General features: G+C 49.9%; 1 protein-coding gene across 1 annotated transcript in view; it reads left to right on the top strand.

The window, feature by feature from the left end:
- The window catches only part of PTPRN2 (protein tyrosine phosphatase receptor type N2), a 535117-nt gene that overhangs the window by 254167 nt on the left and 261077 nt on the right, over positions 1-19873 (top strand). Inside the window, exon 12 of the mRNA XM_007463991.1 lies at positions 16209-16273. Coding sequence (XP_007464053.1) covers positions 16209-16273 — 65 coding nt within the window. The remainder of the gene's footprint in view (positions 1-16208; positions 16274-19873) is intronic.

Here is a 19873-nt window from a genome sequence, read left to right as displayed (position 1 = left end):
GTGACCTGTGCTCGCACACAGGCTTCTTGGTGGCGGCAGCAGCAGCCTTAGCGTCTCGTGCCCGTCTCTGGGGTCCGCGCTGTTAGCCGCGGCCCGCGCCCGCCTCTGGGGCTCCTTTAAGCGGCGCTCTCCATCCCCTCTCCTCGCGCACCAGGAAACAGAGAGGGAAGAAAAAGCCTCCTGCCTCTTCGGCAGCTCCGGACCTTTTCCCGGACTCCCTCCCGGCCAGCCGTGGCGCACTAACCCCCTGCAGGCTGTGCTCACGCCGCCAACCCCTGTCCTCTCCCTGGGATCCGACGGAAGCCGGCACCTGAGCAAACAAGCCTCTCGGGCTGCTGAGTGCCGGTCGGCCCTGATCCTCTGTGCGTGAATCTCTCTGCTTTGCCCTCTGCACCCGTGTCGCTGCGCTCTCCTCGTGGCTCTGAAGCTTCCCGCCCGCCAACCCCCATCTCCGCCAGTGAAGGGGCTTCCTAGTGTGTGGAAGCCTTCCCTCCTTCACGGCTCCCTCCCAGAGGGTCAGGTCCCATCCCTATTCTTTTGTCTCTGTTTTTCCTTTTGCCCTACCCAGGTACATGGGGAATGTCTTGCCTTTTGGGAAGTCTGAGGTCCTCTGCCAGCGTTCAGTAGGTGTTCTGTAGGAGTTGTTCCTCGTGTAGATGTATTTCTGATGTATTTGTGGGGAGGAAGGTGATCTCCACGTCTCACTCCTCCGCCATCTTGAAGGTCCCCCCTGGATTTGTTTTAAAATTAATATACAATTACCTTATTTATTTCACTAAAAAAAGAAAATTGTACGTTATCTTGATGTTAATGCCATGACCACTCCTTCATTTCTGTTTATATGTACCTCATGTGTTCCTACCCTTTCAATTTTTAATCTTTCTGAACTGCTGTGTTATAGATGTGTTTTCTGTAGGTAGCATATAGTTTGGCCTGAGTGAGAGAATTTGTCCTAATGGTATAATTTAACCTATTTACATGTATTGTCATTATGATATATATTTTTATCATCTTGTTTTATGCTTTCCACTTTCTATGCTTCCTTCCTGTTTCTTTTATTGTTTGTCTTCTGCTGTGTAGGTTGTGTTAGTTTTATATTGTTCTCAAGTGAGTTGGAGTTGATATTCACTATTTTATGTTCCTCAGACTTTTCAAAAACAATTTGGATCTGCATATTTCTAATTATCAACTTCAGAAATTAAACTAATTATCTCCCCTTAAGAGGGCATTGAGGACATCTGACACCCATATTTTATAACATGGAGGCCTGATTAACTTCATGCTCACCTTATCAAAAGCATGCCTTTACTAGTGTCTGTGCTAATAGCTAAAACAAAAAAAAAGTATAAGACAACTCAGAACCTAAAACTGCAACAGTGTGTCTGGAAGAAGTCTTTTGTAGGGGCAGGTTGAAGGCCTTATGGCTGAGAATCATCAGAAAATGTGTTGATGAGGAATGTGGCTGTTTAGATACCTTTTAATAAAAACAGCTTTGTCAGATTTCACTGAAATTTGCTTCAGGAAAGCCAATTACACAGTGAAATTGGTGGAAAATCTTATTATTATGAGTTCCTAGCCCTTGCTGTACCTGCTTACTTTAATGTCTAGAGATAAACGATAAGAAGACAAATTTCCATTTCTCCTAAGCACCAGGGTCCCTCCCTCCCCCGTCACTTTTATTGAACTAGCAGTTTGCCAGGATCCATGCATGGAAAATTGCTGAAGATAAACACTGTATTTTAAATTCCTCCAGGCAACCAGGCAGACTGGAAAAAATCATTGGAACAAATTGAAAACTGAAATGTTGGTATCAGATATTAAATTAATGTAAGTGAGATTGAAACAATATCTAATTAAAATAATTTGAAAAATGAGTTGGAAATTGAAGCTGACATAGCTTTTACCAGCTTGTCATTGTTGTCACGTTGCGGTGAAGCTCTGTCCTCACCGAAGCCCAGCCCGCTCTCGGGAGACTTCACAGGATACCGGGCAGATAAAAGCCTCCTATATTCACTCAGTCAGGGCTGGAAGACAAGGCCTGAAGGACCTTTCTGGGGACCGCGCGGCGGGGGGCTGACACACTGGCCTCTGTTTGCAAGGGAGGATGGCTCTCAGACGTGCATTTCTGCATTTGAGGCTGGACGAGTTCAGTGCTTTGCTTCACACAGGCAGTAAGGAGAGAAAGGGCAGGTTTGGAAGGCAGAGTGGTGAGGCCGCTCCTCGCTGCAGGGACCCCACGAGCGGGCAGGATGTGTGGCCCGGGGGTGCGCGGCGCGTCGCACTCTGGTGCCAAGTGAGGGCTCCAAGGACGGGGTACCACGCCGTTCTCCGGATGCAGACGGGACAGCACCTGGTGTGTCTTTCCTGCTCCTCTCACAGCCGCTTTGGGACCGTTCGCGCATCTCTGCTTATGAACCAAAGATGACGGGAGGGGAGCCGTTTGTGGCGTTGAAACGCTCCCTTCTTCATGATCCCAGGCATCCTGAAGCGGAAGATGGCCTGGAGTCTGGACGCCTGCCTGTAGCGCCTACAGCCACACCGAGGGCCTCGGGGAGAAAGCGCGCGTCCACCTGTCTGTGAGCCGGGGCGCTCTGGGGTGTGTCTCAGCCCCAGGCTGCTCCCTGGGGCCGAGGCATCGGACACAGGGTCTGCACGACCCTGCCAGTTGTGGGTGGAGGGACCTCGACCGGACTCCGGGCACACCGAGAGGAGGGGTTACTGATATGCTCCGTCTCACAATCCAAACAGGAGTTCCTGCAGCAGATTGCACACAAACGTTGAATAATCTGACGATTTTATAGCCACATTTACATACAGGTACAGAAAACTGCTGATCATCTGATGTCTTACGCACCTCATATGTATCATTCCCTGAGGTTTTGCTCAAACTCACTTAAGCCTGGAGCAGTGGAGGATGGGGTGGGGACTGCCCAGAGGATGGCTGGGGTTTCCCTGCTTCACCAGTGCACTGAGAGAACTAGATGCTGGGACTGATCCTCATTCAGAAAACAAGCAAAAATGCCGGAATATGAAGATAAAAAGAGACAATTTTAAACATATTAGGTATCTGGCAACATTGAAATCCTTAGAGATCCCAATTAAGTGAAAGCAAGAGCCTGGGACGTAAGGGAGAGTAATGTGGACCTTTATCTTGAGGGTAGTTTCCAAACCAGGTGAACTTGAACTTTAACATTCATGACCCCATAGACTGTGGAGGACAGGAGGAAGACCCAGGGTGGGACTAACACAGCGAGGCTGGTGAGGACCCACCAGAAGCAGCCAGGACTACCTCCAAACCACAGGGGGTGACAGCAACCCCTGACTGCCCCGTTTGACCCTGAGGATGGGAACTGCCTGTTTCCCGAGTTGTCACTGGGTATGGGGCTGGCACCGGGCACTCGCAGACCCACAGGAGTGTGCCGTCCACCTGCACACCCCCTGGTGGCCCCAAACCCCAAGCACACAATTCAGTTTAAACTGGTCCCAAGTTGACAGGGATTCCAGAAGCCTGGAAGAAGGAAATGCAAATCCTTTGAAGGATCCTCCATTTTCTCTGTCCTCAAAGGATTCCCACAGTTAAAATCCCGAGAAATAGAAATTTCAGAACATGCTGGAGAATAAAGCACCATGAGAAAGGTCACCTGAAAGCATGGACAAAATGATACCTCAGCCACTGACTAGTAGACATGGAACGTGAATTCAAGAATCATGGTCTGTTTAGAGGAATACAAGAGAGAGAAAAAATATGACCTAAAAATGTCATATTAAAAATGACCATTTTTGTCTTAAAAATGACCAAAAATACTTTTTAAAAGAATAGAGTTTTTTAAATGAAAGATACAATTATAGACATTTTAAACTCAGGAGGTGAGTTTAATGACAGATTAAATCTAGTTGAAGAGGGAATTAGTGAACTAAAAGATAGAACTGAATAAATTATCCAGGATGCAGCCTAGAGAGAGAGAAAGAAATGGAAAATATGAAAAGAAAAAATGTAAGTATTCCTAGAACACAAAGGAAGATAATCTTTTATACACTTACTAGGAGTTCCAGAAGAAAGCAGAAAGTGGTCAAGCTGCAATGTTTGAAGATATAATGGCTGAAAAAGCCTGTCACTGATGGAAGACACCAGTCCTCAGATTCAAGAAGTCTATTAGAGTGAAAACAATTCCACACGTAGGTTCATAACAGTGACACTGCAAGACACCCAAGACACAGAGAGGATCTGAACGGCAGCCGAGGAGAAAGACAAGTGATGCAGGAAGGAATGAGAATTTTATTCATGGCTGATTTCTCAGCAGCCAAAATGAAACAGTTGACAGGAGAGTAGTGTCTTCCTATTACTGAAGGGAAATTGTTGTCCACCTGGAATTGTACCAAGAGACAGCATCTTTCAAAAATGAGGGCTTAACAGAAAATAAGGTTGAACAATGATACTTTATAAAAAAAAAAAAAAAAGAGTTTATCACCAAGAGGTTTTCATTTAAGTTAATTCTAAAAGAGTTACTACAAGCAAAAGAAGATAACCCCATAAGGAAGACCTTGAGTGCAGAAGGACTAATGAGCAAAGGAAACAGTAAATGTGAGAATGCAGCTAAACAAAGTATACTGTTTGAAATAAAAATGTTTTGTGAGGCCAAAACAAGGGAGGATTGAAATAGTGATCGTGAAAGCAATAGTATTTAAACTGAGATCACTTAGGGTCTTTGTGATGTTTAGGAAGAGAGCGTAGATCTTTACTAACATGAGTGTTCGCTATCTGTGGGTAATGTAGTCTCTGGGAAACCACTGAAAAATCGAAATAGAGAATATAACTTTCAAACATAAAGACAACAGAGGATGCTAGAAATAAATTCAAATATGTCAGAAATCACAATAAATGTAAGTGAACAAAAGTTCCAGTGAAAACCAGAGATTTACAGACTGGAAAAAATATATATAGGTATATGTTCTTTTTGAGACATAGGTAAAAGAACACAAAAAGATACATATATATATGTATATAGAGAGAGAGAGAGAGGGAGAGAATATATATCAAAATGGAAATTTAAAACATATAATCAATAATAATGAATAATAGAAATACTGAAGTATATTTTAATACTTGGGAGTTTGCTTTAAAAGCAGAAACTTGAGAGAAATTTATTGCTTCAACTGTTCATATCAGAAAAGAAACAAGACTTAAATTAATTAAGTTTTTAATTTAAGAGTTAGAAGAAGAACAATGGCATAAACCCAAGTAAAGTGGAAGGAAGGAAATAAAAAAGATAAAAGGAGAACTGACTGAAATAGAGAACAAATGTAAAACAGAGAGGATAAGCAAAGCAAAATATTTCTTCTTGGAAAAAACTGATAAAATTGAAAAATCTCTGTCATAAATTGTCAAGATAAAAGAGAGAGGAAGCAAAAACTATATTGGGAATTAAAAATGGAATGTAAATAAAGATGCTTTAGTGTTTAAAGGATAGCAAGAGGGTGAACAATGTTGTGATAGTTTATTTGAAAATTTAGATAACATAACCAAAATGAAGAAATAGAAAACTTTAGAAGTCCTATAACCAAAGAAGAAATTGAATTTATAGGTAAATGTCTTCCCGCCAGGCCCACATATTTTATAAGTACACGTTCCTTCTACACATTCAAATAAACCCAGTCTTACACAAAACACCCCAGTCTCCTCAACTCATGAGTTGGGATAACCCTGATACCAAACTCGACAATGACAGTGCAAGGAAGAGAAATTAGAGATGGATTTCCTTCAAAAACACAGATACACAAACTAAACCAAATACAAAGAATTAAATCTAGCAATTTATTTTAAAAATACATCATGAACAATGTAAGGTCCAATATTAGAAAGATAATGAATGTAATCTACCACATGCAGAGATTAAAGAAGAAAAATCGTGGTTATCTGAGTAGATGTCGATAAAAACGTTTGCTAAAAGTTAGCATTCATTCATAAAAAAATGCTTAGTAAAGTAGCATGAGTTTGTTAACTTGATTTTAAAATCCTACAGAAATATCATACTTGATAGTGAAACATTGAAAATATCCCCTTTAGCACCAGAAATCAGACAAAGATGTGTGCATCCACTACGTTTATGAAGTGTTCTATGGGAGGGTCCCATCAACTTGAGGTAAAGCAGGAAAAAGAAAGAGAAGGTGGGGTTAGAAAGGAGGAAACAAACCCATTACTTTTTACAGGCAATCTTGTTATTTACTCAGAAACACAAAGGAAAATCCAGATAAATTAGTCAGATAGTTGAGGGTTGCTATATATGAAATCATGTGCAAAAATCAATTGGATTTCTATACTTTAAAAAGTTAGAAAATATAGTTTTTAAAATGATAATTGTTTACCATAGAATGAAAAAGAGGTACCAGGAATAAATATTTTTACATGCAAGACCTTTACGGAGAAAATTATAAAACTTTATTGAAAGATGTGAAAGAAGGCCTTAACACCTGGGAAGATTTACCTGCTCACAGGTTGAGAATGATGATGTTAATTCTCCCAAACCTCCAGATTCAATACAATTTTAACAAAAATCTCGGAAGATTTATTTTTTATTGCGTCTTATTTTTTATATTTATGTGGAAACTTGACAGACTGATTCTGAAGTGTATTAGAAAATGCAAAGAGCCAGAACTGGCCGGGCACCCCTGCAGGAAAGCAGCGGGGTGAGAGGCTGCCGTGCTGTGATGCAGCAGGTACCAGGTACTGGGGCGTGTGAGACGGGGCGGGTCTGGGCGCACAGAGACTGGGGGACCCCGAGCGCAGGAGGCCCGGAAGTGGGCCCTCCTGTGGAATTGATTGCTGAGGGGAGTTGGCATTGCAGACGGGAGGGAAGAAGGGCCTTCTCTGTAAATTGTGTGGCAAAAACTAGGTGTCCGCTTGGAAAACAACCTCTCCTCATCCACAAAATCAGCTCCCAGAGGTAGGACTCACCTGTGAAGGGCAAATCTTAACGCTTTCAGAAGAAAATGTACAATGATATCTTTATGATCTTGGGGTAGATGAGAAATTTTTAAACAAGGTACCCGAAGTGCAAACCTGAAAGAAAATGATAAACTAGACTGTATTAAAATTAGGAAATGTGAAATAAGCCAAATGACAAACTGAGATAAGGTAATAACACATGTAACTGACCAAGTATTCGCGTGCAGAATGTCTCAAGACCCCCTACAAAGCAATAAGAAAAAGACAAACAGCCCAACAGAAAAATGGGCAAAACACACCACAAAAATTTCATATAAGAGGAAAAGCATGAATGGTGAACAGACACACAAGGTGCTCAACCTGATCAGAAATGGAAGACACACACATTGAAAAAAGCACCAGGAGATACAGCGTGACAGCTGCCAAATGGGCAAAAATGTCCATCTACAAACTGGTGAGGGTCTGGAGCAGGGGGAACGCTTGTGAGCTGATGGCAGGCGTGTAAATTGGTGAAATCACCTTGGGACTCTATGTCCTAGCGATTCTACTAGAGAGCGTTCTCTCCACCTGCCTGGAGACGGGCAGGGATGCTCATGGCCACACCATTTGAGAGGCAGGTGAAGAAGAAACCGGCCCGTGGTCCCCTTGATTTGGACAATTGACTGGAAAAGTCGGTCAGGATGTGCTGAATGTATTGATGGAGCCAGAGAGCAGTGAAAACACACAAACCACAGCCAACGCAAGACCCAGTCGGGCCTCAGAAACGCCAGGGTCAGCGCACGGTGCAAGTTGGAGGAGGACCTGTTTGATGACGTTTCATCTCATTAAATTCAGACCCAGCAAAAGCAAACACTGTGCCCATGTGTGAGAGAAAGTCTGCAGAAAGGGAAACCGTCACCCCAGAATTCAGAGGAGTCACTACGTCTGATGGGGAGGGCCAGGTAGGGCCATGATGGATGCTGCGAGTATCAGGTGCGACTGAAACGCCACATTTCTTTTGCAGAGGGTGGGTTAGTAACTGGGCGTTTGCTGTCTTATTAGTCTTTATAACCAATATACATTTTACAAAATGTCTAATCTTTCATTAAATACCGATATAAAATATTGATATTTTTGAATTACAAATTAACACAACAATATTTCTAACAGTCAAGAGAACGTCCGGTCCCCATGAGTCGGCAAGGGAGATGCTTTCCAGGAAACTGTGACACACATTTAAACATGTGGTGTATTTCATACGGACGTAAACCAATACGCACTTATTTTATCTCTTTATCAACAATGTTGCTCTTTTCTCTCTCAGCACGGGGAGCCTTGGGTGATGTGGAAACGAGCCCTTTTGCATCGTGCAAATGTGTCAGGTGGCGTCTCCTCAAAACAGAAACCCTTTTAGGAAGCCAGAGGGCGCTGCGGCCCCTGATGGGGAGGTGCCTGGAGGCCCGTCTCCGGTGCCAGGCCTCACCGCGGGCACAGGGACACAGTGATGCAGGCTCTTTGGGGACGGCCAGCTCCGCCCCCTTTGGAGACCAGACTGAAGGTGCAGGGGAAGCTGCTGTAACTTCCGTCCGCAGCGCTCCCCCACCCCCCTCCTTCCCTCCCTGGGAACGAAGCCTTAAGCGCTGTCTCTGGTTCTGGTATATTCGTGTCAGGGAAGCAGTTATGCTCCGGGATTATTTTAATTCTTTAATTCTTTAGCAAAATCAAATCCCCAAATACCGTGGCAGCATGCTACTGTAGGTGACTCAACGTAAAGTGATGGACAGAGGACACCTCCCGGGGCCGTGCTGTCACGGGTGGGGCTGCGATCACAAGAGCCACCAAGCGCCCTCCTGCGGCCGCTCAGCCGGGTCTGGACAGCCAGTCCCTCGTGGTCTGCGTCACACTCGGGCAGTGGGTGCCGCGTGGGAAGCGGGAAGCCTGAGCCGAGGAGCCTGAGGGCGTCTGCACTGCGTGCAAGCTTGAGCCAGAGCTCACAGCGGGGGCGGGGAGACCCTCCGTCGTGAGCATGCTCCGTCCAGTAGGCATCCTCGGACTTTTCTGGGTGGACGCTGTATTCAAAAACTGTAACTGTGGGTGTGGAAAAGCTCCCCCCAACACACACACATATGTGTGATGGTGATAACCTGGTGATTCATGGTCATGGTAAGAGTAACAGGGCAGAAAACACCAGTGGGGCCCGAGTTCGCTTGTTCGTTCTATGCATCACGGCCCGGTTCCCTCGAGCGCCTCCTGTGTGCTGATGCTGTCCTAAGCCTGGGCCCACCCTGCCTCACGGGAATGTCCTGTCTGTTGAGCTACGTTCTAGGCAGGAAAGCAGATAAGTAAGCGCACATTCTGTCGGCTAGGGGTAATGGCTCTGGGGAAAAAAGTAAAGCGGGGCGGGGAGGGGAGGACCACACCGGTGAGGGGCGATTTGATACTGGGCGGAAATAAGGTGACTTTAAACCAAGACGTGGAGGAGGCGAGCCATGTGGACCCAGGGGCCCAGAGAGCAAACAGCAAGTGCAAAGGCCCTGAGGCAGGAGCGCTCCTCCCCGCCCCTGCGAATGCTCAGGCTGGAAGGAGCACCGCAGCGGTGGTCAGGGGTGCCAGCAGGGCAGTGCCACCTGAGCGTGAAGACCTTGCACCTGTGACAGGAACCTGAGACTTGACCGTGAGTGACGGGTGCCCCCAGGAGAGGATGATGTGACCAACTCGCGTTGTCACGGGGCCACTGGGCTGCCTGCTGGGAATCAGCTGCCCCAGTGCTGGGGACCCAGGCCAAGCACAAACCAAGGCCCCGCACTGGGTTTCTAATAGTGAAAAGTCTGCATCAGGCTAACGAGCTGTTGACATTCTACCCTTATACTTGGAAAATATATATTTATAGTGAAAAAATGTTTAACTATGCATAAAGCTATGGGTTTTGCTCTATGGGTTTTGCAGCCAAATATAAAAGACAGCTGGATTGAATTATTATCTTGCATGTTTGGGTATCGTCTTAGTGAGTTAGCAGAGTTTGGGTGGGTAATGAGTTAAAGCATACACAATCCCTAAATTATAGCACATTTATTTATAAATGTATTTTCTTCCCTTTGTTTCACAAAATCACTGATAATATTGTTGAAAGAACATTTTCATAAAATCTATGCATTTAGACAGAAATGATCCAGCTGTACACAGTATATAAAATGTGAAAGTATTTTCATCAGAAATATAAAATATGTATGAAATTGCAAATTAAATTTATATGCCTTCAAAAAGGCATTTTTTTAAAATTCAAAAATGAACTATTATCGTTATAAACCAAAATATAATTAATAAACAGCAAAGCTTTAAATCTAAAGTATTTAAATAAAGCTGAGTTTTTTATTCTGTTTTTTGAAAATGTAATCAAATTGTAGTTATTTTTATAAAAATAAAGTACATGCCGTTTGGCTTCAACGCGCATCTAGTTGCCAACGCGATGCGCCAGGAGCACAATTTGTGGCGTCCCATCCAGACTGACATACCGGAGACGTGTAACTAGCAGGTGTCATTCCAGGTGCCACATGCTTTCCCGCCGCTGCAGGTACTGCGACGGTCCATGAAAACTTGCAGAACAGCAAACTGAGATGCAGGGAAACTCGAGAGTTGGGCATGCAGCCCCGCTGGGAAACGGGGCCTCTTCGGGCACGAACCCTTTGCTTTCTGGCTGAGAGGCAGGTTTGACAAGTTAATTAATTTATGCCTCCTCTCCCCCGGCCCCCTGCCCTGCACTCCTTCCTGCCCTGCCGTTCAGACCCTCCCCGGCCCCTCCTCAGCTCAAAACCCTCGCGGCGTTAGGTGGCAGCAGCGTGTTGCCCAGAGGACACGAGGGCGTGCAGCTCAGCCAGGGTGGCCCTGTCGATGACGGGGTCAGCACCTCTGCTCGGGTCCTGCTGGGGCCCCGTCCCCTCACCCTGCATGTCTGCAGGGCACAAGCTGCCAGGGCCCCTGGGGTATGTGCTTCAGTGCGGCCAAGCCCGAAGCGGGGGCTTGGCCCGGTGCCTTCCACCTGTCCTCAGGCAGGTGTCGGGCAGCTCACCTCTGGTCCTGGGAGGACCGCTGCTCACATGGCCACCTGCTCTGAAACACCCCCTTGGCCCCGAGAGAAAAAAAGGGAGGTGCGGGCGAGGTTGCCCAGAGTGCCTATGAGGGGGCCAGGCAGCTGGAGCATCGGGGTCAGCCTTCTCTCAAGCCTGCTCCCCTTCCCAGGACTGAGTTCAGCCCAACAGGTTCCGAGCAGTGGGAGTCTGTACGGGAGGGTCGAGTCACTTCCCGGGCTGGTGACCGGAGGCCGTGCTATTTCAGTAAGGCTGGTCCCAGGGCGTGGGGGACAGTGCGTCCAGTCAGTGGCCCCCGAACGGTCTAAACTGTCCACTTCTGCAGACGCCTCTGGGTGGGACCAGGTGCAGAGCGGATGCATGTGTCTCAGGGTGGAAATACGCAGGGGATGCAGATCGGTAACCCCAAGAGCAGTGCTTTTGGCTGTGCCAGAAGCCGGCTCCACCCTTTCCCCAAGGACCCCAGCCCCCTGGTGTCTGCCCACCTCCTGCACCCCCGCTCCCCGCCCTCGTGCTTTCTAATGGGCCACGGCCGTTAAGTTGTCCCTGTAGCAATTTAGATCACAGAAGAGACTTCCACACACCCTTTCAGGTTAAAACCACGAGGATAAAGAAAGAGGCAAAATTATTCCACTGTAGCTACGTGTTTAAATTATATGGAATGCTGCATAAATTGTCAAGTGCAAAGAATTATTCTGATAAATTAAAATACTAATTAAATAGGCTATTGCAGAATCTTGAGAACATTGTAGGGTTCTGCTCCTCCAGCTAATTTGCATATCCTTCATCTAGTGAATTTAATTTTAAAGGACTTCTTTTTGTGTTTGGAAACCCTTTTTGTCTCCCGCGAAGATAAGAATGGGCTTTATGCATTGTTCTCGCCTTTATTAAAGCAGCTCCTCCCGGGGTCTCTCAGTCCTGGCCTGCTGGTGGCTCACGCCCACCAGCTCGGGGTCTGCATTTGGCCGTGAAAATAACTTGGAGCCGACATTCGACAGAACATGTAGGCACAGCAAAGCTTTTCTTTTCCCCTCAAAGGCCTCAGCAAAGCCTGAAAAAGTGGCAGTGAGTTTCACGCCCCGGTGGAGGATGATGCTGCAGTTAAACGTGTTTCCAGAGAGAAGGAGTGGTTGCTGGCTGGGAGGGGAGCACGGTGGCTGGTGCCCCTGAACCAAGTCTGAATGCCTGATGGAGGTCACGGCGTACACCTGGGTGAGGGATACCACGTACGAACGTATGAGATCCAGTCCCACTGAGCAGAAGGGATGGGTGAGAGGAAGTCCATGCAGCTGTGCAGGGAAGTCTCAGAGGAAATAAACACAATGGTGAATGTGTAAGAATGATGCGGGGAAGATTCCGGAATGGCCTGAGAGCAAATGTGCTCAAGACTACTGGGCTTGTTGCTCTTTTAGGTCAATTTGAGCTAAAATAAATAAATATAGATAAACAAACAAAAAACCCCCGAAAGGGCTGTGCTTAAGATAAATTGTGTACCTTTCACACATGCTGGAAAAAAGGCACCATTACAGTGTCTCTGTTTGGCTACCATCCCCACCAATGAGAAATTTCAGAGAACGAAAAAATTAAATAAAGAGTGAGACAGACTTTGTTGAAAAGGGCTTGATGCCCAAGACTGAGAAGTTCACAAAAGAGCACGAAACCACGAGCAGTGGGTTGAAGTCCCACGGACGCGCGTGTGCCAGCTGCCAAGGGGACTTGCAGGTGTGACTGGAAGCCACGTCAGCCGTCTCTGCGGGCGTTTCTCGGCTGAGGGCAGGAAGATGGGGGCCCTGGGTGGGTTCTCAGAGGACCCCAGCTCCAGGCAGGTCCTCGGGGCACTGTCGCTCTCTGGACGAGGATGGGGGCGGGCTGGAGGTGGATGCAAAGCTGGCATGATTCACGGTTCCGGCTCGAGTTGTTAGGAGGTACCACGGCCTCAGGAGGCTCCCATGGGCATCACGGCAGAGGCTCCTCATGTAAAGAGCCCCTGGTGGGGACACAGCCTCAGCGAGATGCAGAAGGCTCATGCTGCCCTTGGAAAATACAAGGAAACGTGGACAAAGTGGGGTTTTGGGGGCAGATTCACCACTTGCTGAACAACAGCCGCTACAGAACAGAACCTGTGGGTTAATGTAAAGCTGAACAGTGGTGACCGGTCCTCCCCGCAGGGTGCCGCTCCTGGGTCTGCCCTGGTTGTGTGTGTGCGCCCGCGTGTGTGTGCCCGTGTGTGAGCGCCCACGTGTGTGGTTATTTGGAGGAGGTCCACTTTGGGGAGGGGTGGTTAACACCCTGCGTCATGTGAGGAACATAATAGGATCGAAGGATGGAGCAGAATGGGGACAGACGTGGCGTCCTGACCCAGGTGACAGTGATGGGCCGCCTGCCCCGCCTGATCTATCACACCTGCAGAACAGGTGACGCTCCTGGGACTCCCATAGCGGTTAATGGAACGACCGGGAAGACAGCGATCCCTCGTGCTGATGCTGGAGAGACGAGGTCGTGTCCGGGCCGCTTTCCAGTGGATCCCGGGCGCTCTGACTGCCCGCAGGACGCACCTCCAGCACGTCCGTCCCATCCATCTCAGGGTTTTCGTTTCTCAGGGACAATTCGGTGGAGTGCTGTGTCAGTTCTCAGTGACAAACCCTTAACGGACGCAACACCTTGTCAGCACGAGTCTGGGTCCCTGGGCTCCCTGGCTGAACCCTCAGGCAGGACGTGGACCCTGAGAGCCGGTCAGCCTGGAGGGTCCACAGTGGCCGCACTTGGGAACGGGTCACCATGAGGGTGAAATGACATCACTTTCCAAGGCGACGCCCATGGTTTTCCGAGGATGATGCCGCCATCAGGAACATTGCTCAGGTAGGCTTCGGGGTGACCTTCCAAGCAGCTGATGCCCCTTCTAGAAGTTTCTGCGTTGTTGGAGGTGCCCGTGGGAAATTTTCTGGTAGAAACGAGGACGCGTGTCTTTCCTCCGCAGCCTCTGAGGCCATGAGCTGAGGTCGGTCAATAGTGGGCCCCATTCCCATGATGGTGGCTGGAACAGTCCGACTGCAGACGTGTTCAGATGCGGGGAAACATGCGTTTTAGAATCGAGGAAACGTGACATGTTAGACTTTGGGTAGAAACAAAGTACTGTACGTATGGGGCTGGAGCCCGCTGGACCGGTTACTGGAGCTCGTTTTTACTTTTTCAGGAATTTTTTGAGCCGGTTATTAATAAACACAGCCATTATGAAAAATTAAGTTTTACACACTTGCAGTTAATTACGTTAAAGACAAGAGGCCTCGATACCCAGCCAGTCGCCTGTACATTTCATCACTACCGGGCGCTGCGGCTCCCCTCCCCCTCCGCACCCCACTCGGGGGCCGGAGCTGTGTTCACAGAGGGGGGAGGTCAGGGGCGTGTCTGGCGGGGAAGCGGCTGCCAGGGCCTGGGGCGAGGAGCCAGCCCGGACCCTGGACTGGCCTGCGGCAGTGGTGCTTGGGGGACACAGGGAAGCTGTGTTGAGACTGACTCTCCCGCCACGTGTGGAACGGGGACAGGGCCCAGGCACAGAACCTTCTGCACAGCGTCGGGGGCGGGCGTGGGTCTTCGGGCAGCGAGCAAGCCCACAGTCACCTCGGGGCTCCGCAGGCTCGTGCAGGACACAGCCAGGACCTGTCCCTCGTCCCTCAGGCCCGTCCCCGCAGCCGTCACACTGCCCACCCGGTTGGGAACCCATGGCGGCCGAGCCTCAGGTGTCTCCACCTGGCCTTCCCAGCAGGTTTGCTGACCCCTGGACTGGGTCATCTGCATCTTACTGCCTGGCTGGTTGGTTCATTCCTGAGCCTGGAATGCCTGTCACTTCTCGGCAGCAATGGTGGAGCACTTTAATTTCCATCTTTACTTTGTGCTTTGTGTCCCTCAGCCTATTAAAGACTCACTGTTATCCCCGAGGAGCCTGTCATTCAGCAAAATGCCTCCTTTGTTCACAGGGGAACATGAAAATCAATTGCTTTATACTCTGTCTCTTAAGAATATCCTCCTCCATTCAAGGTTTACCTTTGGGCCACTGGCCCTCCCTGCCCCTCAGCACCCCCCCAGCTTAGAGGCTCTTAAAGTGCTGGCGCTCTATCTAACCCCAGGTTGGCCTCTGCCCCCCCCCCCGCCCCAGTGCTTGCATAATTACCTAAATGTAAGAAATAACGTTGGTTTGTTCAAAGGAAAGCTTTCTACCAGACTATGAGAGAGCCCCAGAGGCGGGGGAGGCAGGCCATAGCAGGATCCGGTTTGTATCCCTCTGAAAGATATAATTTCATTACCCAAGACTAACGTAGGTGTTTTACAATAAGAGGTGAAAGTAATTGCTATTTTCTTGCTATCTCGTTCTGCATTAATCACAGTTGCAATGCACTCTTCCTTCTTAGGGTTTGCAATAAAATCTATTTTTTCTGGTTTTCATTTCCAAAATGACAGGGGCTTTATCCGAAAGAATACTTTTACAGAATCGTAAGCCAAGGTCAATTGCTCTGTGACACACTTCCTCTCCAAGAGGTGGGGACCGCGGGTCTGCCGTGCTGGCATCGGGATTAACTGGGCTTCCTCTCCGGCTGCTAATTGTTTCCAGGGCTCAATCCGCTTGGTCTGACACGGAGGGTAATTTATTCTTGGAGAGTCTTCCTCGCTGTAAGTCAGGAGCAAACTAGGATGAGGGTTGATTGTGGTGGAGGCAAATTATTATAGGATATTCTCCTGGGGCAGGAGTAAGAGGGGTACAGCAGCTCCCAGGACTCACGGAATGAAGGCGCAGTTCAGTCTTGCCTGCTAGCGAGTTTGTCTTGTGAACGCGCAATGCTTGTGAATGGAACCCAGTTCCCAATGATTATACACTTGTAACCATCATATCGTTCGAAAGTAAGGCTCTACAGTTTGCAAAGCAGGTCTGCCCACCATTTCTCAACCAGTCTTCACAAGGATGCTGTGAATTTCCTATGGACATTCTGTGGGCAAAGCTGGAGGGACTCACATCCTGGCCCTACATCTGCCGGCCCCTCGGTGGGGAGCCCCCTGCCCCGGTTTCCACCCCAGGCTTGTCCACAGCACCCGTTAAAATGGCGATCTGGCAGTGACTATGGAAGTGTCTGCAGAGGGGGACGCTCAGGGTGTCTGGAGAACGCTTGCCTCTCAAAGCTGACCGCTTACTTCTTAATTTCCCCTAACAGCTGACAGCAAGGACCAACTGGAAAAAATGTCTGGACTGAGAGTTCTTCAGACTGGAGTCGGCTCGGTGAGTAGCTGCGGGCAGTGTGGCCCGGGCGGCCCGGCGGGCTCGGGCCGGGGGCAGAGGTCAGCCGGCGCCAGGCGGGGGGCTGTGGCAGCGGCGGTCCCGGCGTCTGGGCCGGGTTAGTCCTCCCGTCCCGTCGGCAGAAGTGCCGATGCGCCATGCCAGGCTCACCTGACACTGGTTGCCTTTGGAATCGTGATTCGGTGTCTCCCCAAGAAAAAGCGGTCATGGCTCAGAAAACACTGGATGCTTCGGAAACTTCCTCCTTCAGACGATTCTCAGTTGCTGAGCCTCTATATTAGCAAAAGAGAAGCTGCTCTCTCCTCTGGGCCTGGTGGGCACACTGTCACCTTCCTTGTTAAAGACGCGTATGGGGTGGGGTATGAGAGGAGGACTGCTGATACATTTAATGACCCTCAGAGGCGTCGTGTCCCAACGTCGCTGCGCTGGCCTCAGAAGCAGGTACTTGACCAAACCCTCCATCAGCAATTAGAGCCGATGGCACTCAGTCCCAGGCCCTGGCAGTTGCCTGAGCCCCCTATCGTGGGCAATTGATGAGTTGTACGCACAACGGCGGACGCGACTCCTCTCGGGGGTGGTTGTCTGTGCTCGCGCGTCTAAAATCCCAGATGTCACGGCACCCGCCGTGATAGTAATTAACTATTAAGGGCACTTATTTACGATGCTCCTTGCTCAGGGTGGAGATGCCCCCACGGAGCCACTCGAAGGCCAGCTGCTGTCTTTGGGGGAGGCTCCGCTCGGCCGTCACGGTCCCGGCTCTTGAAATAAGAACTTGTTTAGTGGCTGGTCCTCCGCAGACGGAGCCTCCAGCTCTGCAGGCAGCGGGCGGGCTGCTTGCCGGGGGCGTTTCGCAGGGGGCGCTGGCCTCGAAGTCACCGTGTTCCCGGCACGCAGCGGGCACAGAGCGGACAGGAAGCTCGGTGACCGCAGGCTCATCAGAGCGCGGGGCTGGGTTGATGAGGCTTTGACAGCTGAGGACATCCTGGTCTTTTCTCCCGAAACTCACAGTAACTTTGGTGGCCGGGGAGGGGGAGGGGGGCGCCGGGAGTCTGTGGGTCCCTAAGACCATCTGTACCCCATGGGGTGCAGTGACTAGTGGCGGGAAGGGCCAGAGGGCTCGGAGGATCCGGGCCCGCGACGGAAGGTTCTGACCCGCAGCCCCTCCCCTCCCCCTCGTCCCTTGGCCTCCGCAGGTGTCCCTCCTCCAGGAGCAGCCCTGGTGCCCAGCGGCCGGGGGCAAGTCCAGACTGACTCGGGTTGGGGCCCTTGGCGTTCCGGGATCAGAGGAAGCTCAGGCGCTGGGCCTAACCCTAACCCCTCCCTGTGCGGGGGGCAGGGAGTGTGTTCCATAGAGGCGGACTGGGCCGCCCTGGAGCAGGGGGCAGGCAGGGGGGCAAGGGGGGTGGCAAGGTGCAGATCCGGGGGCTGGGAGGTGCCTGGAGCCGCCCGGTCCTCCGCCCGCCCCGTGGTTGCAGATCCTGGGCAGCGGGGAGGGTGGAGGCGGTGTGTTAGGACTTTGCAGACTCATCTCACTAGAGGTCACAGGCACAGATCCCAGAGGATGCTCACCGCCCACCACCCTCCTCGCGCCCAGCAGGCAGCGCCCAGCGCACGCACACACGGCCGCCCCATCTGTGACCTGCCGCCTGCATCCCTCCGTGGAGACCCGCGCCTCCCTCGGGGAGCCCACACCCCCTCCCTCCGGGCACGGTTCCCCCCACGGTCTCCTTCCTGTCCTCTCGTCCCCTCTCCTGCGTCGCCACTGCTCCGTCTCCCTGGCCCCATCCGGTCAGCACACAGATATACTCCAGTGTTTTCTGATTCACTAAAGTGAGAGCTCCCGGGACGCTGGTCTCACCACGTCAGCGCTCTCGCCTCCCACTGGCTCCCCGTCTCCTTCATCACAAAACTACCCCCACGTGTGTCTGTATCCCTCGTGCGGACACGTCGGCACCTGTTTGCTCCTGACACCTGGCCAGGCCTGGTCCCCACTGTCCACTGGACGGTCCACCGTCTGCAGCCCCAGAACCTCAGCTGTCGGCCCATCTGCAGTGGTCACTGTCCTGAGCGTTGCTGACTGACCTCCTTCTGCAGCCCAACTGCTCTGAGCGCCTCTTTCTGTGGAATCTGCGTCTCCCTGAGGCCATGGCCTCTATGTTGTTTGTATGATGATGACCCAAGAGTCTACCTGCAGCCGGGCCCATTCGCTGTGTTCCAGGCACACACAGCCGCCGGCCCCTGCCTTTCTGTCCTTGGAGACCCGTGACGCATTCCCCGAGCCTGGGCAAAGCAGGGCTCTTAATGTCCCGCCACAACCTGGCTCTGCCCCAGCTCCTGGGCTCAGAAGTGGAAGCTGGCGTCGTGCTGTCCAGGAGCTGGGAGCCTGAGGTGCTCTCAGCTTGTCTGTGAAGATGACAACCTAACCTCAGAGGGACATCCTCTGCCTGTTCCAGGTGCCCGTCTCACATGGGGGCAGGAGGTCCCACCTAGACTGGGGGCGGGAGGCGGTACAGGGGGGCCACAGGGCAGAGCAGAACCCCCGCTGCACCACTCCTGCATTTTCATCGAGTCTGATCCGCTTCCTCTCTGGTCCCCAAGTGGCCAGAGCCTGACCTCACCCTCCCTGGGGGCAGAAAATGGCCACATCCCGGACCATTTATTGATACTTTGTTCACCGATGGAAACGGGCAGTGAGAGGCTTGCCCACCCTAGTTCTCCCTGAGCCGCCTGTTTCTTCTTCCCAGGGGTTTCCTTGGTCCCCGCAGACCAGCTCTCCAGTGTCCTGTCCTCTTCCACGTGGCAGTTTTCCATTTCAAAAGGCAGTTTTGCTGTCACTTTTGAAGTTGTCTGGGGTCATTCTGATGGGTTCTCAAGCCCAGAACCCACATCCCATGCAGCTTTGCCTGACCGGTCTCCAGTCTGGATGGAGGGAAGGAGCATTCGTGTATTTGGAGTGAGTTTTGGATCGTGAAAACGGGAGCAGAGATATTTTTAAAAAGCTAACAATATTTCTCTTTCTAATTTTAATTGCCTCCTGCAGTACTGAGCCTGATTTTGATGCTTCTGGTTTTCTTTGAAACGTATTTGATATGAATGTCTCTGCTAATTCCTGACTCTGGAAAGTAAAGCAGAGTTTGATTCCTCGAAATCTAACAGCATTTACCGAACGTCTCCCTGGTGCTTATGACTCAACATGTGATGACAGATAGCGGAATTAAAACCTTTTAAGCCAAATGGAAATATCTCAAAACAAAATTTAAAGGAAATGAACAGACTACAGTAGACACACACGTTCCTGATAGATTGGTGGTATTTTGACGTGTTTCAAAATCTAATTTCTGATATCTTGAAAGTATTCACATTTTTTCAGATGAATAAAGTCATGTTTCTTCCAAAGGGAGATTATGATATTACCAAGAAAAACTCAAATATTTGGAAGAAAAATAGATGATTGTCCCCAGGCGAGCATTTCCATGAGTGTGGCTTCCAAGGTGTACCTGAAATAAGTCATAACTTCCTAAGTTCTTGATAGTGTGATAAACGCAGTATGATTAACGATTAACCTGCCCACGTTTCAGCAGG

This window comes from Lipotes vexillifer, unplaced genomic scaffold (genome assembly GCF_000442215.2).
Source record: "Lipotes vexillifer unplaced genomic scaffold, Lipotes_vexillifer_v1.1 scaffold2094, whole genome shotgun sequence".
NCBI classification, from domain to species: domain Eukaryota; kingdom Metazoa; phylum Chordata; class Mammalia; order Artiodactyla; family Lipotidae; genus Lipotes; species Lipotes vexillifer.
Note: the sequence above shows the minus strand (reverse complement) of the source record. Positions and strands in the feature narration are given on the sequence as shown.